Genomic DNA, 27916 nt, shown 5'->3' with positions numbered 1-27916 from the left:
GCCGTCGTCTGATCGTTACTGGAACGAGACGAAAACTGCATAATACTGGGCAATTTACTGCTCGGGCATGCCGGGAAGAGAGTTTGGTTGGGAGCATCGATTGATCCGAGATCACGTGTTCCACTGGCTCTTTGGTCAGACATCACGCAATTTGTGTTCTATTTGGCCGGCGGGGAACATGCGTCACTCTGCTGACGTTCCTTTGACGTTTTGAGCTTAAATGAAACTACGAGGAAGGATAGACAGAAGTGCGGGAACCCATGATTTCCCGGGTTCAGGGTAGTAGTAGTTCGTCCTATCTTTGAAGCGTGGATCAGGTTCCCCGAAGCACCACCGACCCGTTTGTCAGATGGTTGCCACAGCTCCAGTTCTTCCATCCCTGTCGCGACGTGGCGTGCTAATTCTGATCCCCCACTTCGCATTGCAAGTCCACAGGATCTTCCTCGGGAAAACTCAGGAGCAGTTGTTCGGTAAGCGAGCCTCGGTACTCAGTCATGTTAAGTCTGAGGGAAGGACCGAAGCCATATGCTTGCAGCTCGAAAGAGAACAGGCTGACACCGTGGCGTTCGAGACGATCGAGGAAGGCCATATGCGCATCAGAGTTCTAAAACACAATGCACATCGCCGCAAGACAGATGACAGAGTATCTGGGGGTTCGAAAACGAAGGCCGTCTGCGAGGTGGATTTGGAGACTGGGTCGAGGGTTCTGGTGTACGGTATGCGATCTATACTCTTTCTGTTCATGCTCTAGTTTTACACGTTTTCGCCACTCACTGGGCTGGCGGGGTTCATTCTAAACATTACTGTTCGTGACAAGTCCTCCGATGACCATCAATCCAGTTCAAACAGGTCACGGCATATGAGGATAAGGGCACCTTGAGCGACGCGAATCCAGTTGCGACAATTGCACGGTATGGAAAGCAGACGCTTTGAGACGCCAAGGATCGTGTGCATATAGCAGCGGGTATAGATATGCTGCTGGCGTTGGATATGGCGGTATGTACTCGGCTAAGCAGATGTAGAACGCCAGAATTCGTATTATTATGTGATGTGGTTGAAGAAGCCTGTCTCATTTCTGCCTTTTGCGTATATCCAACTCTTGATCATGATTCAGGAAGGACCGCTGCGAGTTGAGACGCCCTCTATGCCGTTTTCGGTGCGTATGAACTCTTCAGAATATGAACGGTCGGAAATGCACCCAATAGAAGCGATTGCCGACAAGTCTGATTTATCGCCATTTCCAGACTGAGGGAAATTGTTATCACGTTTAGTCTCGGCCTTGGGTACAGGAAGCAAATCCACGGTACTTAGTTCGATACCATCGTCCTTGCGATCGCCAATCGACATCCAGCTCCGACCGAGTGGTCTATACCATTCCTGCTGTGATGGCGTTTGATGTGAAGGGGGCGGTGCTTGTAAATGCGGATCGGTGCTAGTTGACTTGCCCGATTTGTCTGTTGAATTTACGACACGAGAAAGGAATCCCTTGAAGCAGTCTGGCAAGAGTCGTGTAACCAGTAGTCGAATAGACGGAAGTGATACACAAACACAGCCTGCTGCAAGCTCTAGTTCGGTCCAAGCAACAAGTGGAGCGTAGTCCCAGGTAGGGTCAAAAGAGATGTTGTAACGGGTTAGAGTGTGCATCCGAATCATAGTTGCGATACAACCGAAGGTACCGGTAGCAAACATGAAACCAACAGCGTACTTACGCCAACGATTAACGCGCAGATTCCGGATATATACTAGGGGAAGAGCCAGAAGGATAAGGTCCTGTACGATGGCACTGGCTGAGTTTGCATAGGACACGTCCCTGGGGCTTATGCACTTTCCTTTGATATCTCTGTTCCAAAATGACTCGATAGGGGAGCAAAGAAAGACCGATAGGAAGAATATGACGATGGTGCTGATGCTGATGAAAACCATGGTCATGTAGGCGAGTAATCGAAACCGTGGCTCTATAAAGATATTGAGGTAAGACAGCAGTAAGGCAATCTTGATAAGACCAAGGACGACGCCATAAACTGCTGCAGCGATGTAGACTAGCAGAAATCAGTCAAATGAGAACAGAAAATCGAAGAGTAGACTTGTCATACACAATTTGAGAATGGGCATCAAAGCACCATCTTCTAGACTCCAAAGATGGTCACCGAACCCACGTACGATCACTAAGTTTAGTCAGCATAACTGAGATGCAACAGCGATGTTATTTTTCACGTACTGGCCAGAGCACATGCTATTGGCACTTGACCCAACAGCCATGTACCAACGACGATGTAGTCATCCAACGCCACTCGTTTTGATATTATCCTGCCAGCGGTTCTACCGACCACGCATGTAAAACACACCACATACACGACAATGGTGAGGTTCAAAAGCCGTCGACGTTTCGAATCATGGGGGAGGTTGCATAGGTCGGCCTGCACCCTAGCGGTGCCTAAGCTGTCTTGCATTGTGCAGTTGGCAACCATGCAGCTCCCCACACGCGTCGTGAGATCCTTGTCGGCACAAATGCAGTTGATGTCCTCAAGAGTACAATGGCTCGTAGGGATTTTCGATATCATACAAATGAGCTGTCGAATTGTCAGCAAGTACAAAGAGATTCAAAGTTTTACAAACCCCGCATTCTGGAATATCATTGATACCCAGCTTCCTCGAGTCAAGGTCCGATCCTGCGACGCGAGCATGGCCAATGTTGAGCAGGGCGCATATGACGAGGAGGAGGAGGAGGAGGCGAAAATGCATAGGTGCGAAGTCTGCGCTCGGAGGAATAGACCAGACATTGGGATTTACGTGGTAGTATATTCAAGCCCGGTCGTTGCGAGTCGTGTTAGCGGAAAATGATAATGCGGCTTGTAAATACGAGCAAGGAGTCGTTAGTAGCGCTTCCAGAAGCATTCGCTTTGGCGATGGTAACAAATTAGATAATATGGTCAAACGACCGTTGCGCAACAACGCCGTTGCATGTATGTCGAGGCCCCTGACATGATGCTATAGCTAGCGAAGACATGTCAATGCTATTTGAACAGACGCCCAGAGGGCACCCCGTTCTCAGGCGTACCCTTTCCGAGCCTAGTCTATTGGGGACTGCAAGGAGAAAGCTTGTACCAATGTGTTAGCCTCGGGTCGCGCAGCCGATCCTAACTACAAACGCAACAACCAATCTGCCTGCCGCTTTCAGTGCCAAGCTAGGATACCATGCTGATCAAAGCTATTGAGCCTTAGTTATCAAGGCTGTGGTTTCATAAGCGACGAGACACTGGGGTTTTTTCGTCGACATCTGATGCTTCAAACATGACGAACTAACAGGGCTGATATGGTCACGATACGAAGATCTTGGAAGAGATCGGTATCCATGATGGGACGACAAGCCTATCATTCCAGATTTTGACAGCACGTTGGTCCGCTTACGAGATCTTGGGGCTGTACAAGCAAAGTTTGCAGACGGCTGCCTCAAAGATACAAATATATCTGAGTAGCATGTACCCTCATGGATTTTGATCATCTGCTGGCATCGTCAGACTATATCATGTCGTGTTGTGTGCCAAACAAGGGGAAAAGAGTATCGGATGTTGTCGGAGAATTTGGACGTTTCGGAGCGTATCAAGATAGTAGTACTATCGCGCACTGAGTCGACAAAGGCAACCTTTATTTCGTGCCGCCGGGTCATAGTAAAATATGGAGCAAAGCAGCTAGTAGGAAAATCAACTCATCCTCCGCCGACTGCCGGATCCCCGTGCTTCGGCTCGGGTCGGAAGGCTATGTAAGTAAGCCAAGGCTATTGTTAGCAAAGATCCTGTGGAGTTGGTAGACAGGTACGATCTCAATGGCTTTCGATTGTGTTATGGCTTGAAATGCATACCTCACCGCTGCTCTCTGGTAATTGGAGCATAGTCGAGAGATGCTGGCTGGCGTCATGGGAAAGGCCGAGCATGTACCAGTCACGTGACAATTACGTGCAGCTGAGCAATAGTAGCTCTCATACACCGGGCAAAACCGGAAAATCAAAACAACCGGACATTGCCCACCAAAACTCATCATCAACACCACGAAATATCTTCACGAAAACGTGCTTATTTTATACAGAAAATACGCGCGATTAAATACGTAGACTTTATTTTCATATTACCTTGTTTAATACATATCATAGTAAAATATCTCTCACATTCTAAGACTGATCGTAACAATGCGGTGTTTTGGCGTGGTATTGCATCGCGACTGATAGAACCGCCATTTTCCGGTTTTCCGGTTTTACCGGGTGTATGAGAGAGTAGGTCCGGATGATCAAGTGCAACTGATTCGAGATAAGACGTGTTTGTCCATCATCAAAGCTCAATAAACTTTTGGCTCAGGCGCGAGATAACCCAATGACTTCAGTATCCGACGTGTTTTCCTAATTAAAGAAAATATCCCCAGTCGATATCACATTGAGCGTCTGGTTTGATTTTTTACAAGGTCACTTGCCCCATAATGACTAGTATTGCGAATCTATTACTCATCTGTATTACAGCGATTATGAAGCAATAAGCTGACTAGAATCAGAGTGTACATTCTGGGTTATACCGCCGGCTGCGAGTCGGCCCTATATAAATGTACGCACAGCACTCCATTATTGCTATTGGACCTTGGCAAATGCTCGTCACTGCAGTCACCAGAAGGATATACTTGGCTCATGCAGTTGCCACCTGAAGATGATAGAGTAATTCATCTGTTTCTTCTGAATAAAATACCGGGTGCGTCAAACCCCACGTTACCATGACACAGTGCTGGTAGAACCGGGGCCCCAGAATAGAGTTTTGATATCATCGACAATCGATTTTGCGACATGTATGACCTAAATAAAGGCCGCGGTATTCCGTCAGGCATCGCAATGGTGATAGATTTAGTGCAGCATCATTTCTTAAAAATTCAAAAACGAATGTGATCATTGCCAGCGAAAAGATCTCGGCATTAACAGACACATGACGGGATTACATACGCAGTCCAAGGCGGAGTGTTCCATGTTGATGACGCGGGGTGTTTTCAGTGGGTCTCTCGCCCGAGAGAGTGTGGGCTTTTTCGGTTCACATTCTCAAACGTGTGTTGCGATATCGACTTGGTAGTCTTAAGCGAAGTGATCCCAAACATGCTAGGGCTTCGCGTTGGTGTTCTGAGTAGGTATTGCGATCTTTACTCGAAGACCTGATTAAGATTGGCCTTAGACAGACTGTCACCGTAGAACCTTTGTTCGCAGGTGGATGTTATGACACTTCATTCATGATTTTACCTCTAATTGACTCTCTACAGGGAGCTGTTTAAGTCTTTTTTTCACCCCACAGCAACCGCAGAGCTGGACGTTAAATGATTGACACAAAGTAAATGCAAAATTTATTAGAATCAAAGTCCAACATGCATCCTGTATCTTACCACTTTAAACTAAATTGGCGCAATCAGCGCTTCTGCTGTACAGTTTCTCGAATACGACGGACCGTTCGCACGAAGTACATTCGACAAACAAACCGGCATGACGACTTCTCAGTCTTTTTTCACTGAATCTGCCTTGACTATCAAAGAACCCAAGGCGAAACCATGGGCGCCTCTACACGCAGAGAAGAAGACACAAGTAAATGCTACTAACCCGCCCCAGGTCTCTGAACTCACAGCCGTCAACTAAACCCAGTCGTGAGTTTATTCCTATCTTCCTCACCAGCTCTTAGAAGAGAAGAAAAATCTGAAGCCAACATCCTAGATGGTACTACGACCTGGGTATCTCCAAACACCTCGAACTCACCATCTCCCGCTTATTCACAACCCAGCAACATCACTTGGCCCTTACCAACCCAGCTATGTACGCCGTCATCAATACCAATACCACAATCAACTTGGTCTGAAACAAGCAGCTACCCCCTCGTTCTGGGCAAATTCACCATCCCATATCTTAATCCTCACCTTGCAATGGTCATGCAAGAATCCACCTAGTCATCACGACCTTGCCCGACAACAAGCAGCACGCCAACAATGTTAAGAACTTCTCTTACAGCGTATGGGATGGTGATATGAAGAATACGAAGGGCATCGAGGATAACGGAGATGTACCCAGTTCTACCGGAAGAGCCCACACTTCGACTGGGATGTATCGTTGAGCCATGTCTCGGGATCATATCTACATGTACAGCGCATGATACTCCGCTTTGTGATGTAAGGTCTAAAAATGTTTGCTTACCACGAGAGTCACTCTTGTTGTTCCTGTAAGATGTCTCATCTTTCCACCACCAACAAGTCCATAAACGTACTTAAAATGGAGCGTAAGTTCGATGATCCATTTCTCAGTCATAATCATAAGCACCTCAAATTCTTCAACTTTCTTACTACTTTTACAATCACTACAAACGCTTATATCTCCAAAAACTCAGGGCACGCCTTTCACCGCAGCCATGAACGTACCCATCTCACTCATCCCAAGCGACACAACTATGAATGTACCCGTGCCACTCCTTCCAAGCGCCGCAACCCCCGAATCCAAAGATATAATGATTGGAAACATGCCGCTCTCACTCTTCATTCCCATCTGCATCTTCGGACCGATGCTCTGTGCGACGCTCGTCCATCTATACGTCAAAAAGAGCAGGCAGGTAGATCGCGAAATGGATCGGCAGCGACACGGCGGTGATGTGGAAATGCAGCTTCGGGAGTTCTTAGGGGTGCGGGAGCAGAAGGGACGGGAGAGTGTGAGGGAAGTTTAGTTCTTTTTTTTTTGTGGATGGTGGGCGTTTAGTTGGGGAGAGGCAGAGGACATGGGGAGGGGATGGGTGAGAAGCGTGTTTTTTTGCAAGGATTTGCAACCATAGATTTTCACATGCTATTTTAATCCCGTACTGCCTATCCTAACTAAGTTTTGGGTTTCCTTTTTTTCTCGGTAAACCGCCTTGCTGCATTCCGTCATTCGGTCGTATTCGGCTCGTCCCGTTTTCTCGGGAAGCGGTTTGGCGCTATGCCTTGTTGAACACATATGGTCTTCTTCCACCCGTGTCTTCAATCATCGGGCGGTTTTCTAGCGATTTTTAGTCAATGCTGCTAAGCGACGATCTGGTATAAAGTTCCGTGACTTCTCAAATCATACTCAACCTGGGTCTCCGTCTCCGGGTCCTGCTGGGTATAATAACATTGCGCGAAAGAATAAAGTCGTCAGAGTCGTTAAAGTCCGAAACATAATGCATCACGTCATCAGCTACTACGAAGTCGCGGTCACTGCTGGTCTGTCGTATGGTTGCGCGTTTGGAATGTGATACTTTTGCATGATTTTTACTTTGAGATGACGGTGTCTGAGTGGCTAAATTCTTGCGTTTTAGTTCTTTTGCGGAATGATGTGAGTGTGCACTTTTTGTTTGTTTATTCTTAGCGGTTGACTTTGACCGGCGAGGCTTTACCATCGGTGGTGGCTCTGGTGCTGGTTCATCTTCATCCCACTTGAAGACGGGGTCACTCGGCTCTATCTTAACCGTTGCTTTTGGTGTATCCGAGTCGCTGATATTGACTATGAAACCTTCTGTATCTGAGTTATTGGTAAGTGTTCGTGGTTGTAAGGAGAGTTGTGTGGTCGTGCGCAGTATAGCTGGTGCCTCGCTCATCCGGATGGCCTTTTTCCGGGCTTTGGAAAGACGGCCCTCACTATCGATGATAAGATGATATAGATCTCTGACGGGTAGTGCCGGCGCCACGGCCATCAACTGCGCGACCTTTTTTCTCATCTCGAAGTCGTCTATGTCTACCAATGTCATGTCTTTCTCCTCACTACTCGTGGCTCCGTAGCGATCACCAGGCGACTTTATAAACGGAATATCTGCCATCATAGGTGAGATATCGCGCAAGATGAGTTCAGGAGACCCTCTTGCGCCATGCATCCTAGGGTTCGATTTGCCTGATGTCACTGACTTGGCTGAATCGCCGTCAAGTATAATTGGGATTTCGCGAGAGGCTCCCAAGCGTCGATCCGCGTCAGCCTCTAGGTTTCTGTTTGTGTCGCGCGTCAATCTCAGAGAATTCTTGGGGACTGTCGAGAGAGACACGGGTGGTCTAGGTATTGTCGCTGAGTGATTGCGCTTTTCTCCGCCGCTTTTTCGACCCATTTTGATCTTCTTGGGTTTCCGGATTCGATGGTGTTTCTTTGGAGCAGAGTCCGCGATAGATGGCGCTTGAAAAGTCAACTTGCGGGCGCGTGAACGTTGCAACGCTGATATTTCGCGTAAAGACAGGACATGGAAATGTAATGGCTCGTGCTGTTTTCTTACACCATATTTTTCTGCGAACAAGGATTGCAATTCTCTATTGAGACCAAACGGTAAGAGGACGGGCAAACGCACATCCATGGCGAGCCAAAACGGAATGCGGCCGAGCGATGAATGATGTCGGTTAACGAGCGAGATGGCATTTCTCAAAGGACACGACAATGCAAAGAGTCGTCATGTGCTAGGAAGTGGAATACGAAGATCGAGGTAGCATTACAAGCTGCTGGTGGGGTAGCTGGAGATGGCGTGGGGTAGCTTTTGGCGGGGCTGGTGTGGCGCAGGCCCATGTGTGGCGCGTGCCATGCTAAGGCGATGGTGCCACGCCTTTAGTGGCTGGGAAACTGCTAACACTGTGCACTCTCTGGCGTCCTAGACGTCTTCTTTTTGCCCTCAACTACTCGTCCAAAGCCGATGAGCATGATCTCCTCCAGCATCGTCTGATAGATCTACGGGAGACGGTCAGTGAGCAGGCGGATTGGTCGCATTCTGACTGAGGGGTAATCGTTGAACGCCAACGCAAAAAGCAACTGGCAAAAGAAAGCATGCACAGTCATTCAGGGGCAAAGAAGGCTGGAGAAACTAGTGTCACAGACTGTAGTCGTCTAGGCCAGTCGGTCTGCAAGTGTTGCTCGCGGGGTGGGGCCGACGAGGACCAGGTGTAAAGACAACGGCATCTCCTTGTGCCTGGCCGCGCTACGCTTCGACACGAGGGCGAGCCACCCCAGCCATCTCCACTCAGCACGTCAACAGCACGGCGACAACATCATCACGACAACTCACAGCATCCACATCCACGTCTTGACCGCCCTTGTCACACGCACCAGCTGTCTTGCCTTTATGAGCGCCGCCGTCGCGCCGTATGGGGCAGGTTCCAAGAGTCTACCACCGTGATTTCGCCATTCCAGGTTCCCGTCGATCGCGAATGGCTACTGGTAGCATTGGCCATGTGCCCGCCCCGACATTTGCTGAGTACGTAGATGACCCCTTTCTCGACCACCGGCGCGATGAGGCGGATGCGTCGCGGACACAAGAGCGAGACATGGCCGACTTGATCCAACGCGCGCCGTCTCCGGGGGTGTCGCAATGCTCGCCGGCGCAACAGTCACAGCCACCCGCGCAGTGCATCGCAGTGCGCCCTGCCCTGACGCATCGCCTGTTCTCTCATCATCTACACGTACGAGCATTAGCTAAGCTGCAACGCGATAGACTACTCTCTGGACCCATGATCGATATATACGTAGGCGAGTCGAAGCGCCACTGGGCGCTGCACCGCAACCTGTTGTGCCACCACTCCGAGGCCCTTGAGAATGAACTCCTGGGCGATGCCAACGGCAATACGAGGAAAGACCGCCTCGATTTGCCCGACCATGACCCGGCCGGCTTCGAGCTGCTGGTCAAATGGCTCTACCAAGGCAGCCTGGACGACGTGTCAGACATGGCCGACGAGAACCAAAAGTACGACTATGCTGTGAGCTGCCACAAGCTCTACCTCCTTTGTGAGCGCTTCAGCATGACCCAGTTGAAAAATGTGGCCATGGATCAGTATAGAAAAGGCCTACATGAGGCTGAGTTGGTCCCCGACCCCGACGAGATCGACGCCATCTACCGCAAGAGCCCGGTCGGCTCGCCCTTTCGTCGCCTGATGACGCGCATTGCCGCTCGCCAGATCATGGACCCCGCGAATGAGCGTGACGTTGAGACGTACCGCGAATGCTTCACCAACAATCCTGACTTTGCCATTGATCTGGTCAAGGCCATCCGGTCTGGCACTGGCGGCATGTTGTTTGACGACCCAACAGACAAGGGAAACGAGTGTCTCTATCACGACCATGAGGCCGCACCCAACTGTTACGTCAAGGAGAAACTTCGAGGGAAGCAAGGTGTGTAGCTCTGCTTTGTCTGCAGTTCATTTACAGCTTCACCATCCTTTCTCTACCCCCTTTTTTTAATTGTACAACCCCCGTAATAACTCCAATTAACCAGCAAAGAAGAGGACCGCCCAGTCATCCGTCAAATCAGTCCCATACATAAACTCCGTCCAGCCGAACCGCCCTCCCCTCCCCCATCTCCAGACAGAGCCGACCCCTCATTCTCCACTGCCTCCTCCCCCGCCAGCTCGCCCACACGGCAAAAATCCTCTTCGCCGCTGCCTGACAAGTCCGGCGAGTTCGACAGTTGGTACATCCAAGGAAATGGCAGTCGCTACTCAACCGCCCAATCCAGACGCCTTTCGGGACAGGGAGAAGGACATGGAAAGGCTGCGCAAGGTGACGCCTCCGGATCGAAAACGCCTCGAACGGTTCCAAGTCAACGGGACGAGGACATACGAGCCATACCCAGCCCTCGACGAGCGCCTCCAAAGCTTAGAAGACAGACATCGCCTGATGAAGGATAGCCAAGTCATTGATGGAGTCGACGGTGAGGGTCAAGGAGGACCTGTGCAGCCGTTATATCAAACGCCCTTACGCCGCGGTATATGGGAGTGGGCAAAAGGAGGAGCTGGCAGAGGCAGCACCATTGGACCTATACCCGAAACTCCAGACGATTTCGGTATGCCGTCCGCCGATTCCGAGAAGAACGACTTATATTCGGAAGAGCAAGTCGCGACTTCTAAAGTCACAGTCTTTGGACTATCTCATTCGCACATCAACCCATCGCCATCGTTTTCGCAAACAAAACGATCTTCAGACGAGCTTGTGGCTGCATCGTCGGCCAACACTACCCCAGCCACCCTCAACCGACCCACTGAGCAGTGGAAAAATGGCAAGCAAGTCATGCCACAACCTATGTCCGACCACAGTAGTCCTCTCACACCAGAAACGCCGACACCAGCGCAGCGACAACGAGATGTGTCGGTAGATGCCAACGGCACACCCTCAAAGAATGCAGTAGCCAGGGAGAACAGTGAGGTCGCTGAACACGTGTCAAACGGTGCATCACAGAAGTCAAGTTCGACAACTCAGGCTTCTGACCCACCCCACTTACGAACATTCAAGGTCACCCTTGCTCCCAATATGCTTTCACCAGCTCGGAATAGCCCAGGCGCAGCAAAGTGATTTTCCCGTTTTCGGTTTTGATTTTCTTTGAATGATACCCGCACATACAATTTGGAGTTTGTGATTAGTTTATTTGCAATATCAATATCTTATCTTTACGCGTCTTTGAAGTGCTGCTGGACTTCACTTTGTGTACTAAACTGTAGTTTCTCCTTTTACTACGTGAGGTTAATACGTGTCATTGCATCACGTGCTTGACAGTGCATTAGCCTTGTTAATGCCTACCACGCTTCGAGCATCGCGTCAGTAAATCATGGACAAATTTTGCATCGCCAGTGTTCTTGTTTCCTTTTCTCCTCTATGGATTCAGGTTCTGGGCACTTGTTATTGCAACGGTCGAAACAGATCCTATATTAGGGGGGGTAACACCAGCGCGGGGACATGACAGACTAACACCCGCACTCCCTCGTACAAAGACCACACAGTCCCCATCCCAGAGTATCTAGCGTAGTCGCAAGAGTAGAGAAAACGTAACATCACAAGGGAAATCAGCGGCGTTGTAACCAAATACGGTACCCACCCACAGAAGGGAGTGACTTTATCTTCGGGGAGGCGCAAAAAGATACCAAGGCCACACACTTCGTCTGACATGCATCAAAGCTGTGCGCCGATGACTGTGCAATCAAACCCCCTCCGCCCATCACGCCCACCCCTCCCCCCCCCCCCCTATCAGCTAAATACCCGTCAATATATAATAAGTAAGCACATGCAAAGTTCAACATGGATGTATAGACTAGGATGGAGCTCCCGACGCGCGCCAAAACCGAACGTTCATTGGTACCCGGGGTGGATTGGACGCCTAGTTTTGAAGAAAACGAGGTAGTACAAAGCCTGTAGTAAGTAAATAAACGGGGAAAGTTGGTGGCAAAGGGTTGAACGAAGGAAAATATGCTTCATTTGTAAAACTTGCTCGGTCCCCGAGGAGAAGAGAGAACCACCCCCCCCCACCCCCCCTTTGGAAGCAAAGCATTTGCAAGTTTTGTCACTCTGTTTTTTTTGGTTGTTGTTGTTGTCACGAGTTTGGAGCGGAGAAACGACGAAAGACCATTTTTTTTGGTTCTATTACTATCACATTCTCACTTCCTTCCCTTTCGCACGTCTCTCTCTCTCTCTCTCTCTTTCACAGAGTACGCAAAAGAGAGTGCGTCAAGACGTTTCAAGATGGCGATGACGATGCCGGATGCTGCGCTGCCGACGGGACCTGGAGGTATGCCGGGTTACATCTGGAACTTACCTGCGATGCCGCCGCCCGAGGGGCAGACGTCGAATTTTGTGAACCCGGAGACTCGCGATATGGAGTTGATTGTTATGAACGCCGTGTTTTTGAGTGCAACGGTGTTGGCGGTGGTGGTGCGGTTTGTGGCGCGGCGTACGTCTAAGGATGTAGTTGGCTGGGATGGAGGTGAGGCGAAGAAAAAAGAGTTTCTTTTGTTCTTGTGTTGGTGCTGATGTGGGATAGTGATGTGTATTATTGCGACGATGGCTTCGGCTGCGCATAGCGGCCTTATGATTTCGGGTGAGTGATGACCGTTGTGGTGTTGTGTGGTATGGTGCTGATGAAAAGGATCAGGTCTCAGAATTGGATATGGAAGGCATCTTTGGGATATTCGCGCAGTCACCTTAACGCATTCAAGGCTACTGGTATATTCCTATTTCTTCCTACATAGAGATTATGACTGATATCTAACTTGCTACAGCAACTCAACCAACTATCCACACTATACATTGTCGGTATCTGCTTTGCCAAACTATCCGTCCTGCTGCTCTACCTCCGCTTCTTCAACGTCGTCGAATTCACCCGCCATCTCATCTACTTTGGTATCTTCTTAACGCTATTTACATCTGCGGCGTTCATGGGCCACGAGATTGCCCAGGCAGTGCTCTGCATGGGTGTGTCGGCTGTGACGAACCAGTTCTGTAAAGCAGTCAACAAGGTGGTGACTATCCAAGCTGCTGTCAATGTCTTTATCGACTTTTACATTCTGGTAATCCCGCTGCAGCAGGTGTGGAAGCTGAATATGGATTTCCGGAGGAAGCTTGGAGTTGGTGCTGTTTTTGGAGTAGGTCTAGTGTAAGACATTCTTCGAACATTGTATCATTTCAGGAAACGAAGCTAATCGTGGAAAAGGGCATGTATTGTCAGTGTTGTTCGCATGGGTTGGTCGATTCGGAATCTCAACGAGTCTGATCATTTCTGGGCGGCCGTTCTGACCTCGGAGATGACGATTGTGGAGATGAACACAGTCATTATTGCGCCTTGTCTGGTGTTTGCACCCGCTTTTGTAAAGCGCAGCAGAAGCGGAATTTCCAGCCTTCGGACAAGGTTGGTTAGCAGCGGGCAAAGGACGCCGTCGAAGGACTCGCTCTCAGATGTATATCACGACAAAACATACCGCAACGCCTCAAAGCCTCAGATTGTGCCACTACAGTTTGTTACGACTCCTAAAGACTACATTGAGCCTGCGAAACCCTCTACCGCATATAGTCGGTAGGTCTCTGTTGCGATGATATTGATCAGGAGGTTGGCTCCAACTTGTATGCTTGCCCAAGTTTGGAACCAAGAGGTTTTTGGAGACCTTGGCCCAAGAATTTTTCTTGGCCAACTACAAGTAGCCGACGGACTTGTGTATTAGGTCTAAAATTCGTTCATTTCTTACACAATACCCCTCGTTGAATCAATTCAGAAGCGTATTTATTGCAGCTGAGCTACCAGATCCTTCTCCATGATACCAGTAGACATTTTGGAACTGAAAAAGAGTAGCAAGGATAATACAACCAGACAGCTATCCAAGTTTGCTGGAAAGAGAATGAGATTGGCCGAGTAGCACCCTCACCGGTCCATGTGGCCAGACGCAATGCAACCCAGGCCTGCTCGCAGCGTACAAGCTTCATCCACAAATAGTTTTAAATCGACCATGATGCTATCACAAGCTCTGAGACCCCGCTGCCATCCATCCAATAACCATGCGATGCCCCATCAGCGCCCGATGCTGCGAGACCGCCCCCACGGCATCGCTCCAGTAGTGAGCAATGTCTCTTTGAGCATTAGCGCTGGACACACACACACCCCGCCACAGCATTTGTGCTTATGAGAAACAGTGTGTCGGTACCCAATGTGGCACAGCATGAAGCTCAGGATGAAAGCTTTTTTGCCTCCTGCTGCTTATCGCGGGCTAATTGATGCATTTAATTTAGCCTGCGTCTGTAATCCCGCTGCGCCGTGGTTACTTCATGGGGGCCCGCTCTTTTGGTATTTCCGGGACGGGGGTTCCCCCACCTGAGAAGCCCGCCAAAGAGCGTTGGTCGACTGAGTGTGCGTGTGGATCCTGGGGCTGCACCGTCTTCCTTTGATCAAAGGGCTCCCCCTAGCATACCCTCGCGCACCTATTCTTGTCAGGCTTGCGTGGCCTCAATGCGGATCTAGAAGGGAGTACGTACCAGAGACTTGTTTTCGCTTAGTTTGTGGTCCGACGTTTGTGCAAGTGAAAGGGGGGCTGGGGACTTTGCGGCACAGCATCGTATGATTGGCTGTGATTGGAGAGACTGCACTGCGTTTGCTCCTTCACTTTGTGTGGGAATTGCTGGGTCGCTGTTGCCTTGCCACGCCTTGACCGCGTCGCTGCGGTTTCTTTGCTAAAAGCTTCTTTTCAATCCTCTTCTCTCACCATCACACCATCAGTCAAGATACTGATTCCACGACTGCACCACAAGACTCAATTCACCCCACTGGCCATCAAGAACCTCCATCATGAGCGACATTCCAATTGAAGGCCCAGTCCTCATCTTTGGAGGATGCGGCTTCCTTGGACACAATCTCGTCCGGGAATTCGCTCGCGCGATGCCAACCCCCAAGATCTTCGTCGTCGATGTAAACACTGAGCGCAATCGCAATCCAGACGCCACCTATCTCACCGCGAACATCATCCAGCGCGATGAGATAGCCAAGATCTTCGACCAAGTCAAACCTCAAGTCGTCCTGCACACGATTTCCCCCAGCCCATTCGAAGTCAACCGCTCGGTTCTGGAGAAGGTGAACGTAGTCGGAACAGAAAACATAGTCGAATGTGCCAAAGCCATCGGCACCGTCCGCGCGTTCCTGTACACATCCAGCTCATCAGTTGTCCACAACCAGCATGATCCCATGATCGAAGCAACCGAAGACTGGCCCGTACTCTTCTCTCCCAACCAGCCAGAATACTATTCGCACACCAAAGCACTCGCCGAGAAGCTCGTACTCGCTGCAAACCGCCAAAATGGCATGTTGACGGCAGTCATCCGGCCTGCCGCATTGTATGGCCCTGGTGATGGCCAAATGACCACCAATGTCACCAGGCAAGCTCTCACCGGCCGCGCCAACATCCGCTTCGGCAACAAATCGTACCTCTACGATACATGCTATGTGGAGAACTGTACTTACGCTCAGACACTCATCGTAAAAGCGCTCATTGAAGCTTCCACATCCGAACCACTCCCCGCAGACAAGAAAATCGAAGGTGAAGCCTTCTTCGTCACAAACGATGAGCACATCCCCTTCTGGAACCTCTCCCGCCTCGTCTCCGAGCTCCTCGGCTCCCCAGTACCAGACGAGCAAGTCAGAAGCATTCCCATCTGGTTCATGAAGACCTTCGCCTTGTTGAGCTCCTGGCTCTACTGGATCTTCTCCCTCGGCCGCAAGCAGCCCCAGCTCACGCCGTGGGTTATACGTCTCCTGACCATGGAGCGAACGCTGTGCATCGACAAGATCAAAACGAGACTCGGATACAGACCCAAATTCAACAACAGGCAGGGCTGGGAAAAGGCAATCGAATGGGCAGTGCCGAAAATCAAAGCTGAGAAAGGGGGTAAGACTGCGTAGGCTGCGGTTCGTGTGACACTGTGTGGTTCATTTTCCGGTGTGCAGTAGACCACTCTTTTGCATCCTACTCTCACTCCTTTCTAAAAATAATCAATTCACTGTAAAAAAGAAGGATGATAATCTGCATACTATACCAATGAAATCCAACGCTCCCTTGCATTTCTGCCTACCTCGCACACCTGTGCAATGAAATGTCACTGATGTGATGACTTCATCTCACTCACTCACACCCCTTGATACAAGGCATCACTTGTCTTATATGCCTCCTTATCACACCAACCAATAAAGCCCTGTCTCATACCGTGTATAAAGAAAAAAAGGGTAACTTTCTGACGTAAACATGGCACAGCGTCACACCCTCCACTCCAACTCCTTCCCGATCCAATATCCCCTCCCGTCTATCTCCGGTAGAGATACCGCCAGCCCCCAAGGGCAGTGCCCAGATATAAAAGGTGGGATTGATTCCAAAGGAAACATGATCATTCCCATGCAGAGTACACTTGTACTGCTTATTTGATATTCTTATATTGCCGAAGAGAAAATTCATAATGGCGTTTTTGATACACTTTTTTATTACAGCTGTGATACTACTCACACACCACTACTTCCTCTCCTCCACCATGCTCGTCCCAAAAACAAGCCAGAAAAGGACACCGCCATGGCTCTCGTACAGGCTCCCGTTGATTGGACATGCAATCTATTTTCTCACAGACCCGTATGCCTTATTGGCCGGAATCACGTATGTCACTCATCTACTTCCCCCTCCCCCCCCTATGTACTGCTTTCAACATCAAAGTCACAGTGCTATCAAAACTGACCAACAAAAATCAGCCACCCAGTCCGCCTCCACCTCCCCGGCACCAACCCAATCCTAATCCAAGGCACCCACAACATCCGCCGCTTGCTAAAATCCAGCTCGCACACGAATCCCTCGCACGCTCAGACTTTCATCGCAAGCCAGCTCTTCGGCATGCCCAAGCGCGCTGCACAGCTATTTCAGCAGGACGACTCGGGGTACGCTGCTACTCCCCTGCCAGGGTCACGCGTAGAGGGGAAGAATAGGATTTGTTATCGAGACAGGAAGATTCTGCTGGACATGCTGCAAGGGAGTGAAGTAGCAGGCGTAATTGACAGATTTAAGTGTGCATTTGAAAAGAGGATGATGCGGATATGGGAAGACATAGCCGAGGGAAAAGAGTGGGTTGAAGAAAGTGATTTGTGGGAGTTTCTCACGAGGGAGGTTACGCCTGCTGCGATTGAGGCCTTGTGTGGCAGGTTACTTGTGGACGAGGTGGACGGGGAGTTTGCTAGCGACTTTTGGTCGTTTGATGAGTGGGTACCTGCCATTACCAAAGGGGCACCTGCTTGGTTTTTTCCGGGGGCCTATAGGGTCAGGGATAAGTTACTGGGGAGTCTGGTGGAGTGGCGGAGGTTGTTGTTGCAGCGACGGCGGCAGCAGCAGCAGGGGAGTCATGGTGACGAGGCGGATAACGCCTCGCCGTCGATGATGGCAAAGATGGATCTGCTCGACGTCGATGGATGGTCTGTGCAAGCGATCGCGGCGTCAGATCTAGGCTTGATATGGGCGTAAGTTTCTCCAGCCTACTGATTGCAAGACAAGGGAAAATTGGCTTGTAAGCGCCGTGTGATGGCGATTGCAGACCTCACTTTTTTGGCTGTCTTTGCTCCTTCGCTGACCACCCTCCTAGTTCGAACTCCAACACCATTTCCGCCATTTATTGGCTGAATGTCGAGATCTTCCGCTCTCGGGAACGGCTGAGGCGTATCCGAGCTGAATGCTTGAATGCAGGACGCACAACCAGCAGCCACAACACCAAAGACAGCCACGCAATTCAAGGCACACCACTACTTGATTTCGACTTATCGGCCCTACTCACTCAGCCATACCTCCAAGCTTGTTTTGCAGAGACGCTCCGTTTGCGGACCCATATTTTTATTACCAGATTTGTCGACACTCGCGACATGGAGATAAATGAGTGGTCGATCCCTGCCGGCAGTGTCTTACTCACCTGCTCATCTGTGCCGCATTTGGACGCTGCGCTATGGAAGACGAATAGCCATGCTGCATCGGCACACCCACTGACAGACTTTGTGCCGGAGCGTTTTCTCAAAATGCCAATTGATATCTCCAGTAACGGTCCGGAGCGGGGCACATGTAAGCTTGATGCAGACGCCTCTCCCTCTGTCGATCCACCAGGAAAACAGCCACCAGACACTTGCCCCACGTCCTGCGAGTCCGACCAAATGCAATTTTCCGCAAAGGGTCTCGATGGCATATACGTCCCGTTCGGTGGCGGTGCGCAAATGTGTCCTGGTCGCAAGCTGGCAAAAGCAGAAACATTCATCGTGACGACTGTATTGACATCCCTATTTGACATTGAATTGTGCGACCCCCGGTGTGAGATGCCGGTCAAGTCGAGTCACTTTGGCACAGGAGTCAGTAAGCCTGCAGCCAAAACACCTTTTCGTATTCGAAGGCGACAAACAAGGGCCGTGAGCTGAGTTGAATGAGATGGTAGCTGTGACATGTAGTCTATACTTGGTTACAAATTTTCTCTTCATGCCCGTGAGCTGTCGGATGATACTGCGGGTGAGAATCCAGTATTCTGATCTTATTCGATCTTGTCTTATCGATGCCTGAAATTGGGCTGCACAGAATCAGACAGGATTCATTTCGGCATTGCTTCTCATGTACGCTTAGCCACGTATGTCTGTCTAGCGCTGTATAATCCTTACCCTGCATAACGGGACTTGTCCTTGCTGTGGCAGAATACGCGAGATCCCTGTGTACGCTGGGCAGCTGCAGAAGATACTGTAGGTCGTAACACCACCTGCAAGTGTTACCACAGCACTGGGACCGTAGGAGGAGACACAAGGCTGATTTCAAAGGCAGAATCGCAGTCGAATCATGTTCAGTCCTAAAATACTTTTTGTAAGTGAACTGGCTGAATCTCCTGTTGGCCCCCACGCCAGGCTCCAACGCCTATTCCTTGAAGGAGGCAAACTCATGAAGCTGTGTGGTGATGGAGAGTGAGACAATAATAACCGGCCTCGTGTTTTGTGCAGTGATGACCAAGCCCGCATACACTGGGTACTCCAGGTGATCGCCAGCGGCACAGTCTTTTGTTGCCACTTCTCCTTTCCAAGCATTTCGAAACCCCTTTTTGCCATGAACACCACAAACGAAGAGTTCTTAAAATCTTTACAAGACCACCCGACTACTTGGACGTTGGCTTCGATTGCATGGCTTCTGAGCTGTGCTTTTGTTTGGAAATTGGAACTGATGGCGCTCGAACGAAACATGGCATCGCATCATGCGAAGAATAGTCTTGACTCCACTTCCGAAGGTACTGGCGATATCGGTGAACTGAAAAATTTGCCGTGGTATATGCCGGAAATAGGTAACAAGCTCAACGAATCGATGCAAACGTTGTTGGAAGAGTATGGGAGCGTTCCACGATACATTCAAGAAGAACATATCCACCGGATCGTAAGTACTTCATTTGGTATCTCGAGGCATGCTAATGGAAGTAACTCAGCGTGACGCAGCCTTTGAGGCCCTACCGATCGGAACAATTGGCGAATTCTGGTTCCTTGTCCTTGGGCTCGCTGAACATCCAATGTACAATCACATCGTCAAACGGCTGACACTTGGAAGCGAGAGTCTCCGGCCGACCTTGATCGATCTGGGAACTTGCCTTGGTCAAGATATACGTAAGCTGATATACGATGGCGCATCGCCTGATCAGCTTCTGGGAGTAGATAAGTTTCCGCAATTCCTGACTGTCGGCCACGAACTATTTCAAGACCACGCAGTCACCAAATCATGCTTCAAAACTGCAGATATCTTTGGAGAGGAAGAAGCTGGTGTCCTTGACACGACCAGAGGCTCTTGGGATATCGTGACTTCTGCGCAGCTGTTGCATGCGTTTGACTGGGCGAAGCAGAAGCAAGTAATAAAGCTCATGTTCCAACTAGCACGTGGAAAAGGTAGCTGGATAGCAGGTTTGCTTACTGGTGGTCTACAAGGTCATTCAGTCCCTGTTCCACCTCCACTGGTTCCTGTCGGCGTACATGTGGAACGTTACATCCACTCGGCGGACACACTGCGACAGCTCTTTCAAGAAGCATCCGATGAAGCGCGACTGTCTGTCAGCATTGATGTGCGATATCAAGAGGACCCTAAAAGCTTGTACACGAGCGAGATCACAAAGGGTTTCTTTACTTCTCCGGAGGCGAGACTTTTGTTTTATTTTGTTGAGATTCTTTGAGGGTTAGTAGGCGTGCGCGTTTTCTGTTTATTCCAAGCGATATTAGTATAAGAGACTGCGGCTCATGACAAAACGCGTTCTTGAAATGTGCATGTGGGCTCAGAAGAGAGCAGATAGAAAGTCGTATCGATGAGCCACATATAGCTTGGTACATTTTGACATCACCTCAAATACTGACTCGCCTGGCGACATCAGCCTCAAGTCTCACGACTCGCATCTCTCCTTCCTCTGTAGTTCATTCCAATTTACAGAAGCAACAAGCATTATCATCCAACAATACTTGTTTCCAAGCTATGATTGGCGATCTTGATACACCGCGGACCAAATGTCCAGAACCAGTGCAAGTGCCGCTCATTAGCGGGTGAAAAATGGAAGCTACAAGATGCATGTATTCCTTCGCTCCATCCACTTAGCCAAATAAAAGCAAATCTGAAGTCCCCACTGCCGGTCTTCTCCTCTCTATTATCTCTAAAAAAACATGAAAAACCGTGCAAGAAATCATGACCATACCATCAGCAATGCTTCCGAGTCCTATTGATGTCCCTTCCTTCTTTCTCACCTACATCCCCCTTTTCCTCATCATATACACTCTCCTCTGGATCCTCTACACCCTAAATCTGCACCCGTTATCTCATATTCCCGGCCCCCTCTGGCCGTGCTTATCGCGAACATGGCTGATGTATCACCACTACACCGGTGACATAGACATTGCAACGCGGGCCCTACACGCGCAGTACGGCCCCATTGTACGCATTGCGCCCGATGAAGTCACAGTCGCGGATCCAAGCGCGCTGCCCATTATCTACTCCGTTCAAAAGGCGTTGCAGAAAACAGATTGGTATGTGCCGTGGCGCCCAAAGGGACTAGGCTCGCAGCCGGATTTGTTTACGCAGACGGATGAAAGGGCGCACGCAGCGTATAGGCGGATTGTAGGGGGCGTGTATTCACTGTCTAGTGTGTTGAAGAGTGAGGCGGGGTTGGATGAGATGCTGGAGCTTTTTATGCAAAAGTTGGGAGGATTTGCGGAGAGTGGGGAGGCGTTTGATTTTGGGCTCTGGTTGGAGATGTGAGTTCTGGTTGCATTACCGAAAATCCAAATGCTGTCCTTGCTGACTAGTATGGGTACACAGGTACTCATTTGACAACATTGGAGTGGCATTCTTCGGCCAAGCGTTTGGGTTTGTGCGTGATAGCGTTGACTACAACGGCTACATTCATGCCGTCCATCTCGCAATGCCTTTTCTTACCCTCTTGACGGTGACACCGTACTATGCAAGGCCCTTTCTACTTCTTATTGCTGTCTGCATTCCGAAATTGCTCAGGGCTGTGCTGGCGGTGGAGGATATTAAGAAGACGGCGATCAAAGAGACCAAGGTAGCGACTGAGCGGTCTCTTGAGGCGACGGGAAAGCGGCCTGATGCAGTCTCTCAGCTTTTAGCAATTGTTCAAGAAAAGGGGGAGAAAGTAAATTACTCGCATAAGGAAATCACGTCCGATATGTGGGTAGGAATGTACGTGTTCTTGGCATGGAAGTACGACATGTTGTGCTGACGAAGCGTAGCATGGCCGGCGCGGACAGCACATCGATAAACATGCGCTCGGTAATGTATTTTCTCATGAAGAATCCTGAGAAGCTCGAGAAAGCGCGTGCAGAGGTTGATGCAGCTTTTGAGAATGGCAGCCTTTCATCGCCTGTGCAATACAGTCAGGCATGTACACTGCCATACCTGACAGCGGTAGTGAAAGAAGCTGGGCGACTATTCCCCGCATTCTCAGTGTCAATGCCTCGATACGCGCCTAGTCAGGGCCTCACGCTTTGTGACAAATACATCCCAGGAGGCTATACCGTGGGCATGAATCCGGCGATTGTCCAGCATGACACTGGTATTTTTGGAGAGGACGCACTTGAGTTTAAGCCTGAGCGATGGCTTGAGAGCAAAGAACGCACACGGACAATGGACAGGGCAATCCTGGCATGGGGGGCCGGGACGCGGACGTGTGTTGGCAAACCTGTGAGTGGCTCTGGGCATGGCTATCAGACGCCCGCGCTGACAGTGCATAGCTTGCCTTGACACAGATCTACAAAGTAACGGCAGAGACCTTGCGCCGATTTACTTTTGAAATGGCACACAACCGGCCGTGGAAGGTTCACAATTGCTCTTTCAATGTGCAGACGGATGTGGTGTGTAGATTCAAGAGGAGAGATTTGAGCGCCACATAGAAAGCTGTGGTCTGCATCATGCAGGACCTAGCCGTGGACAACAAGGTATCTCTTATCAGCAAAGGAACAGAGATATTAGTCAGATGGAGTGCAGGATAATGATTCCTTTGCTATAGAGCACGGATGCACAAGGCAGCGGTGACAACGTGGTTACTGGGAAGACCCTCGCAAGCATGCGCCACGAAGGAGATCATCCGAGACGAGAATCAACAGATTTTGGAGGAATTACCGTAACAGGTATGTTGAGATGTGAAACTGCCGGGCTGAGTGTCGTTAGCGCCCTGGAATAGATTGCTGCCGGCTAGACGTCGCATGTGAGTTGCATCGGTTCTTGAGTTTGTCGAGGCCAGCGAAAAGGACTCGTGGGGCCGTGCGCGAGTACGAGGTCTTGGAGAAAAAGCAAGGAAAGGGGCTGTCTCTCGTTAGGTAATAGTACGAGTAAGTATAGGGCCAGACATGATTGTAACATGAATGGAACACAACTTGGTCGTGTCATTTGTCAGAACTGCCTGATTTGTTCAAGTTCGAATTTCTATTCCAATTTTCGAGGCAATCATGTTGATGAGAGAATAAAACCATCTAATGCGAAATGCTTGGAGCTACTGAACTGATCAATAAAACTCTGCCTAGGATGCGTGTAGCTGGATGACAAAACCTGTCGGAGTACCAAGATCTTACTTGGCAAATGGAAGGAAACATGATAGGGGTCGGGTGGAGGCCTGGCCTGGCATGCGCTTTTCTGTACCAAGCTCCCACTGCATTTAAGCGATGCTATTGCTATGCTTCTCCAAAGTTTAACTTGGAATCTGGCTAGAGCCAGCCAGATGGCGGTTCGCTAGGTGGAATTGGAACCAGATTATGCTGTGGGGTAGGGACCAAGGGCGGGGTGGATGAGCGGTCTATGCCGCCCAGTGCCTTTCCATTGCACTGCCGTATTTGTCGCGGCGCTAGCCTTTGTGCAGCAGGTACTGAGGAGTGGCCCTTTTCATGTTGCTAATTTTTGATGATGGTCGAGTGGTTGTTGGGGTCAAGGCCAAACAGGCTAGAGGCACAGATGATGATTGACACCGGGGTGCTCTGGCGATGACGATGGCTCAAAACCCGCCTTGCTGCTTGTTCCCTAGTCGCGTAACCGCTAGCCTGGCCTTGCGGCTGCCACTCCCTCTCCATGTGAAGCTGCAGACGTGAAAAGCAGGTGTATCTTGCATTGCCTTTTTTCTTTTTGCTGAGTGTGCTCTGTTTGAAGATCCATGTCGCGTCCCAGTTGCCTACCGTGATTCTGAACCAGCGCGCCTCCAGCAGCCCAGTCGATATAGGAGACCACGTCCAATGCCCACCCAGGAGCGACACTCATGGCACAAGCCTGAGGTGGCCAACCTGCCGCCAGACTCGTATACTGCGCAGAGATTGGTATGCAATCCCTGCCATGTTATGCAGGCCCCAGGCTGAGTACGAGAATTAGCAACATGCCACGCCTGACCACCTTCACCTCACTTCGAGGCGCTACTTCATCGGTCCTATCCCGGTACGCCCTCTCCCCAGCTGCCTGCCCCGGTGGCGTCCTGCAGAGACTAACACTCCGCCTAGACAGCATGGCTGAACAAGCATCGAAGCGACTGGTACAAGCACCATCTGCGCATCAACTACTCGACCCGCGCCGGAACCTTTTCCTCGGACCCCCGCGACGCTCGCCAGCGACGACTAAGCGGTCTTGAAGGCCCCAGTTCTTCCGCCCTCTTCCAGCATAGCTTCCCTCAGCCTCAAGATCTCGACGCCGAGGAGGAAGAGACGAGGGAACGAGAAGTAGGGCAGAAGGGAGATGTGCAGTTGTCCGAGGCAAGCGGCGCAAATGGAAAAGCTGCTGCGACTGCGGCATCACCACCTGCCTTACAAATACCCCGCAGTTCAGAGCAGAGAGAGGATGTGGTGACGGAAGCGGAAGAAGAGCACTGGGTCGACGCGCCTTCTGAGCCTGAGGACGAGGATGGGGACAGCGATGATGACGACGCCCACCACGGCCACAAGCAAGACATCCCCACCCCTCCACTAACAACACGACGGTCAAGCGAAAAGACATTCGTCACTGCGTCCTCTATACCAATAACAGAGCCAGACAATAGTGAAATCACAGAAGACCAAGACCCTCAGCTGGAAGAACAACACCCGGTAGAGCAAAACGGCTTACAAGTCCCTTCGAACGAAAGCGAACCAGGATCAAAGTCGCTAGGCAAGCGCCCGCTACTCAGCATAGAGAGCCATGAACATCCTACGTCAACCACTGGAGCTGCTTCTGTAGATGCTAATTCAACGTCGTCTCTGTTGCCCAACGCTGACACCAACAAGGCACCCGCTCTCGCTGAAGTCAATCCAAATCCACCCGCCAAAGGCATTCTGGCCAAGGTCAGGAGAAAGTCTGAAATGATATCTTCTTCCTCTGGGCAAGCAAGGGATGCAGACGCCTCACAAGGAGAGTTGACGCGCAAGAAGTCGAGTATGCGAAATCTAGTCAAATTCGATGTCCCGGAAAATTCGAGGCGTGCAGCTGTTCACCTAAAAGCCAAGAAGGCGCAGATGACGGTCCAGCGAGCAGGTACCAGGGTTCGACGGAAGAATATCAAAGAGGGGCTCGTTGTCAAGATGGAGCGCATGCTTGTTCGTGTCGATGCTGCCGCAGAGGTTCCGGAAGATTTTGATGAGAACGTCAGCCAAAGGGTCGTTTCTCGCGTCAAGAACAAGTGGCGCGAGTACATGGTTGTCTGCCGCCACAGTCACGTTGATGGTGCTGATTTTGTGCTGCAATTCTACCAGACTCGAGTCATTCCAGAAATTGAAAATGCAGGCGCGAGCAAAAAGGCGGAATATGAAATTCCACTCAGTCGCAAGACCAGCAAGGCCAATCTATATTCTGCGCTAGACAAGACTGTCGTCGTCTCAACGCCACGACGTCCCGAGACTCTGATCTTTATCATGCAAGCTCGCACTGCCTCGAGCGCTGCCGAATGGTATACCTTCATCAGGAACATACTTGGTTGGCAACGTGCTTCTGAACTTCAAATCAACATACCCGACATGAGCCTAAGTGTGAGCATAGTAAATCCTTTTGCGCAGCTAGAATCTTCTCAGAATAAAGTGCACTGCGCAGATGACACCGAAGAGGCTCTCCTAAAAACCATGCAAGAAGAGGAAGCTGTTGCAGAGAATTTGATACGACGCTGTCTGGATCAACTGGAAGACGAACCACAATGGGCCGATGTCTTAGCATCATGGATGAAGGACCAGCGCATTGGTCTTGCCTGGAAGCGCTACGACCGGCTTGAATGGATACACGGGGCCAACGAACGCAAGATGTATGGCACTATTGCCATGCTCAAATCACATGAGCTGGAACTGCGACCCAAGACACATTACCCCACAACTGCCGTTACGCGAAAGAAGCACAAGACGCTGACCGAGCCAGTCCCAGTTGAAGGCTTCCTCATTCGACTTACTGGACAACGGGGTCGGTCTAAGCGCCTAGGACTCATGTACCACAAACAACTGTACTTTGCTAGTCATGACCAGTACTTGGTCTTTTCTCGTCCGACCAAAGCGACTCCGCCGCCGCCGCCAAAGCTACCTGCTTCAGGGAACGCAGCAGTGCCAACAGCCGATCGAGTTAGAGACACGGTACCAGACAGCTGGGCAATAAACCCATACAGCCTGCAGCATGGTCAGATTGAATGGCTCATAGAGGGTCACTCTGGGACAACCGAGGCCAGGCGACTGCACGATGAGGATGCAGCAGATGAGGCTGAGCGCAAAGAACAGAATCTTCTCAATTGCGACGGTTACATTAACCTGATTGACGTCGTCAAAGTCCGCAAAGCCCGATTGGGCGCTAGTGCTGCTGACGAGGACCTTGAGGAAGGCTCGGACGTGGACTTTGACGAAGACATTGATGACTCGATGAACAACGACGGGGTGACTAATGACCTGGATCTTGATCGTTCCCTTGAGCTGGTCATGAAGAATGGCCTCATCATTCGTTTACAGGTATGTGTCTGTACGGTGTTTATTCGGATACTGTGCTAACGTGATCATCAGGCTGCGAATAAAGCCCGTCGAAAAGAGTGGATACAGCATCTCCGCGCCCTTGTCAAGTACTGGAAGCATCGCACTGCATCTGATATTGCTCTCTACAAATCTACACGCAGTCATAACCTCAGTGCCCTTAGAATTGATGAAGAAACTGAAGCGCATGTTGGTCAATTCGCTCGCAAATGGGAGGTAACGCAGTCTTTTGCTTCGCCGGAGCTTTACAACATGTGCGGCATCGCTTGTTGCCGATCTATTCACATGAGCGGAATGCTTTACCGCAAGCCTCGTATACATGCCCCCTTTACACGGTGTAGCGTCATGCTCACTGCTGGTACACTTCTCATCTTCCGTGATGTACTCCGAAGCAGAAGTGGAAAACAACTCGCGCATATACACCATGAGCGAATGGCTAATCTGGACCTCAAAGACTGCTACATCTACTCTGGTCTTCTCACCGAGAACGATTTGCTATATCAAAATCAAACTTTTGATGCAAACAAGCCAGGGCACCACGCACTTCCGCGCATCTACCTCGAAGATGGCTGGACATCAACGGACGAAGACGTCATGACAACGTTTGTCATCTGGCATGGAAAAGCCAAAAGTTGGTTCCGTGCCGAAGAGGGCGCTGGGGGCGGTGAACAGAATCGAAAAGAAGGAAAGAGGACCAAGCTGAAGAGGGTGGCCAAGCTGGGTAGCAAAGGTCGTAGCGTAGTTTTCAGGGCTCGGTCACGTGCAGAGCGCGACCATTGGGTGCTGGCAATTCAGAATGAGATTGAAAGAGTGCAGGGGGGTGCCGCAGACTTTAGACTGGAAGAGAGTATTCAGTAAGCGATATGGAGTTGGGATAGCAATTGGTGTGTTACGGCGCAGAGGACCGAGGTGGGTTCCGAGGTAATGCAGGATGCTTGTATCATATGGACACTGGAATGTTGTTGTACAGTGGAGGGCATTGGCGTTTTGATGATGGCTAGCATTCATTCTGAGCATTTTTAGCCTTTACCAACATTTCCTAATAGCTAGTAATACTATGTCTGTTGTTTAAAGCTCAACTTGCTGTGCTCGAGTAGTGTGGGCACTCCTGATGTGCTACACTACTAGCCACCTTAGTACTTGGTTTGAGTGAACGACCATTCATGTCCAGCCCATCACCC

General features: G+C 50.2%; 8 protein-coding genes across 8 annotated transcripts; 6 read left to right on the top strand and 2 right to left on the bottom strand.

Annotated features, from left to right (window-relative positions):
* Positions 1-1052: 1052 nt before the first annotated feature.
* On the bottom strand, positions 1053-2764 carry PSV08DRAFT_406024 (uncharacterized protein). The gene is made up of 4 exons (XM_066093729.1): positions 2617-2764; positions 2219-2570; positions 2157-2165; positions 1053-2039 (listed from the first exon to the last, which is right to left on the bottom strand). Exons 1-4 carry the CDS (start codon positions 2740-2742, stop codon positions 1111-1113), a joined length of 1416 nt encoding a protein of 471 aa, XP_065947978.1. The 5' UTR covers positions 2743-2764; the 3' UTR covers positions 1053-1110.
* A 4321-nt stretch (positions 2765-7085) lies between these two features.
* On the bottom strand, positions 7086-8385 carry PSV08DRAFT_413139 (uncharacterized protein; the record flags this gene model as incomplete). Its single annotated transcript, XM_014220514.2, has 1 exon — positions 7086-8385. The coding sequence occupies exon 1, from the start codon at positions 8340-8342 to the stop codon at positions 7086-7088; it is 1257 nt and encodes a 418-aa protein (XP_014075989.1). The 5' UTR covers positions 8343-8385.
* A 418-nt stretch (positions 8386-8803) lies between these two features.
* PSV08DRAFT_232958 (uncharacterized protein) lies at positions 8804-11413 on the top strand (the record flags this gene model as incomplete). Its single annotated transcript, XM_014220513.2, has 4 exons — positions 8804-8885; positions 8926-9129; positions 9167-10141; positions 10245-11413. 4 exons carry the CDS (start codon positions 8804-8806, stop codon positions 11315-11317), a joined length of 2334 nt encoding a protein of 777 aa, XP_014075988.2. The 3' UTR covers positions 11318-11413.
* Positions 11414-12196: 783 nt separating this feature from the next.
* On the top strand, positions 12197-14058 carry PSV08DRAFT_342437 (uncharacterized protein). Its single transcript, XM_014220512.1, has 5 exons — positions 12197-12719; positions 12777-12833; positions 12888-12958; positions 13015-13388; positions 13446-14058. Exons 1-5 carry the CDS (start codon positions 12479-12481, stop codon positions 13807-13809), a joined length of 1107 nt encoding a protein of 368 aa, XP_014075987.1. The 5' UTR covers positions 12197-12478; the 3' UTR covers positions 13810-14058.
* Positions 14059-14983: 925 nt separating this feature from the next.
* On the top strand, positions 14984-16328 carry PSV08DRAFT_342431 (uncharacterized protein). Its single transcript, XM_014220511.1, has one exon. It carries the CDS (start codon positions 15066-15068, stop codon positions 16170-16172), a length of 1107 nt encoding a protein of 368 aa, XP_014075986.1. The 5' UTR covers positions 14984-15065; the 3' UTR covers positions 16173-16328.
* Positions 16329-16653: 325 nt separating this feature from the next.
* On the top strand, positions 16654-18695 carry PSV08DRAFT_232952 (cytochrome P450; the record flags this gene model as incomplete). Its single annotated transcript, XM_014220510.1, has 3 exons — positions 16654-16973; positions 17004-17759; positions 17882-18695. The coding sequence occupies exons 1-3, from the start codon at positions 16831-16833 to the stop codon at positions 18693-18695; spliced, it is 1713 nt and encodes a 570-aa protein (XP_014075985.1). The 5' UTR covers positions 16654-16830.
* A 676-nt stretch (positions 18696-19371) lies between these two features.
* Positions 19372-20734, top strand: PSV08DRAFT_366715 (uncharacterized protein). The gene is made up of 2 exons (XM_014220509.1): positions 19372-19683; positions 19733-20734. The coding sequence occupies exons 1-2, from the start codon at positions 19477-19479 to the stop codon at positions 20462-20464; spliced, it is 939 nt and encodes a 312-aa protein (XP_014075984.1). The 5' UTR covers positions 19372-19476; the 3' UTR covers positions 20465-20734.
* A 169-nt stretch (positions 20735-20903) lies between these two features.
* Positions 20904-27808, top strand: PSV08DRAFT_413135 (meiotically up-regulated 56 protein). The gene is made up of 7 exons (XM_066093947.1): positions 20904-21530; positions 21595-21975; positions 22026-22332; positions 22527-22646; positions 24273-26511; positions 26542-26717; positions 26769-27808. The coding sequence occupies exons 1-7, from the start codon at positions 20965-20967 to the stop codon at positions 27591-27593; spliced, it is 4614 nt and encodes a 1537-aa protein (XP_065947977.1). The 5' UTR covers positions 20904-20964; the 3' UTR covers positions 27594-27808.
* Positions 27809-27916: the final 108 nt, after the last annotated feature.

The sequence above is a fragment of the Bipolaris maydis genome (assembly GCF_028858645.1).
Source record: "Bipolaris maydis strain C4 unplaced genomic scaffold PSV08scaffold_18, whole genome shotgun sequence".
Lineage (NCBI taxonomy): Eukaryota > Fungi > Ascomycota > Dothideomycetes > Pleosporales > Pleosporaceae > Bipolaris > Bipolaris maydis.
The sequence above is the reverse complement of the archived record's forward strand: the minus strand, read 5'-3'. Positions and strand labels throughout refer to the sequence as shown.

What these genes read in the sequence shown, in the direction of transcription:
- PSV08DRAFT_342437 (XM_014220512.1), top strand. Translation starts at nt 12,479, where the DNA reads ATGGCGATGACGATGCCGGATGCTGCGCTGCCGACGGGACCTGGAGGT. An exon ending in TGTAGTTGGCTGGGATGGAG is followed by an intron (nt 12,720 to 12,776) that starts GTGAGGCGAAGA and finishes GATGTGGGATAG; the next exon opens with TGATGTGTATTATTGCGACG. An exon ending in GTTTTTGGAGTAGGTCTAGT is followed by an intron (nt 13,389 to 13,445) that starts GTAAGACATTCT and finishes ATCGTGGAAAAG; the next exon opens with GGCATGTATTGTCAGTGTTG.
- PSV08DRAFT_366715 (XM_014220509.1), top strand. Translation starts at nt 19,477, where the DNA reads ATGGCGCTCGAACGAAACATGGCATCGCATCATGCGAAGAATAGTCTT. An exon ending in AAGAACATATCCACCGGATC is followed by an intron (nt 19,684 to 19,732) that starts GTAAGTACTTCA and finishes GAAGTAACTCAG; the next exon opens with CGTGACGCAGCCTTTGAGGC.
- PSV08DRAFT_342431 (XM_014220511.1), top strand. Translation starts at nt 15,066, where the DNA reads ATGAGCGACATTCCAATTGAAGGCCCAGTCCTCATCTTTGGAGGATGC.
- PSV08DRAFT_406024 (XM_066093729.1), bottom strand. Translation starts at nt 2,742, where the DNA reads ATGCATTTTCGCCTCCTCCTCCTCCTCCTCGTCATATGCGCCCTGCTC. An exon ending in ATGATATTCCAGAATGCGGG is followed by an intron (nt 2,571 to 2,616) that starts GTTTGTAAAACT and finishes ACAATTCGACAG; the next exon opens with CTCATTTGTATGATATCGAA.
- PSV08DRAFT_413135 (XM_066093947.1), top strand. Translation starts at nt 20,965, where the DNA reads ATGACCATACCATCAGCAATGCTTCCGAGTCCTATTGATGTCCCTTCC. An exon ending in TGGGCATGAATCCGGCGATT is followed by an intron (nt 22,333 to 22,526) that starts GTCCAGCATGAC and finishes GACAGTGCATAG; the next exon opens with CTTGCCTTGACACAGATCTA. An exon ending in GCCTCATCATTCGTTTACAG is followed by an intron (nt 26,718 to 26,768) that starts GTATGTGTCTGT and finishes CGTGATCATCAG; the next exon opens with GCTGCGAATAAAGCCCGTCG.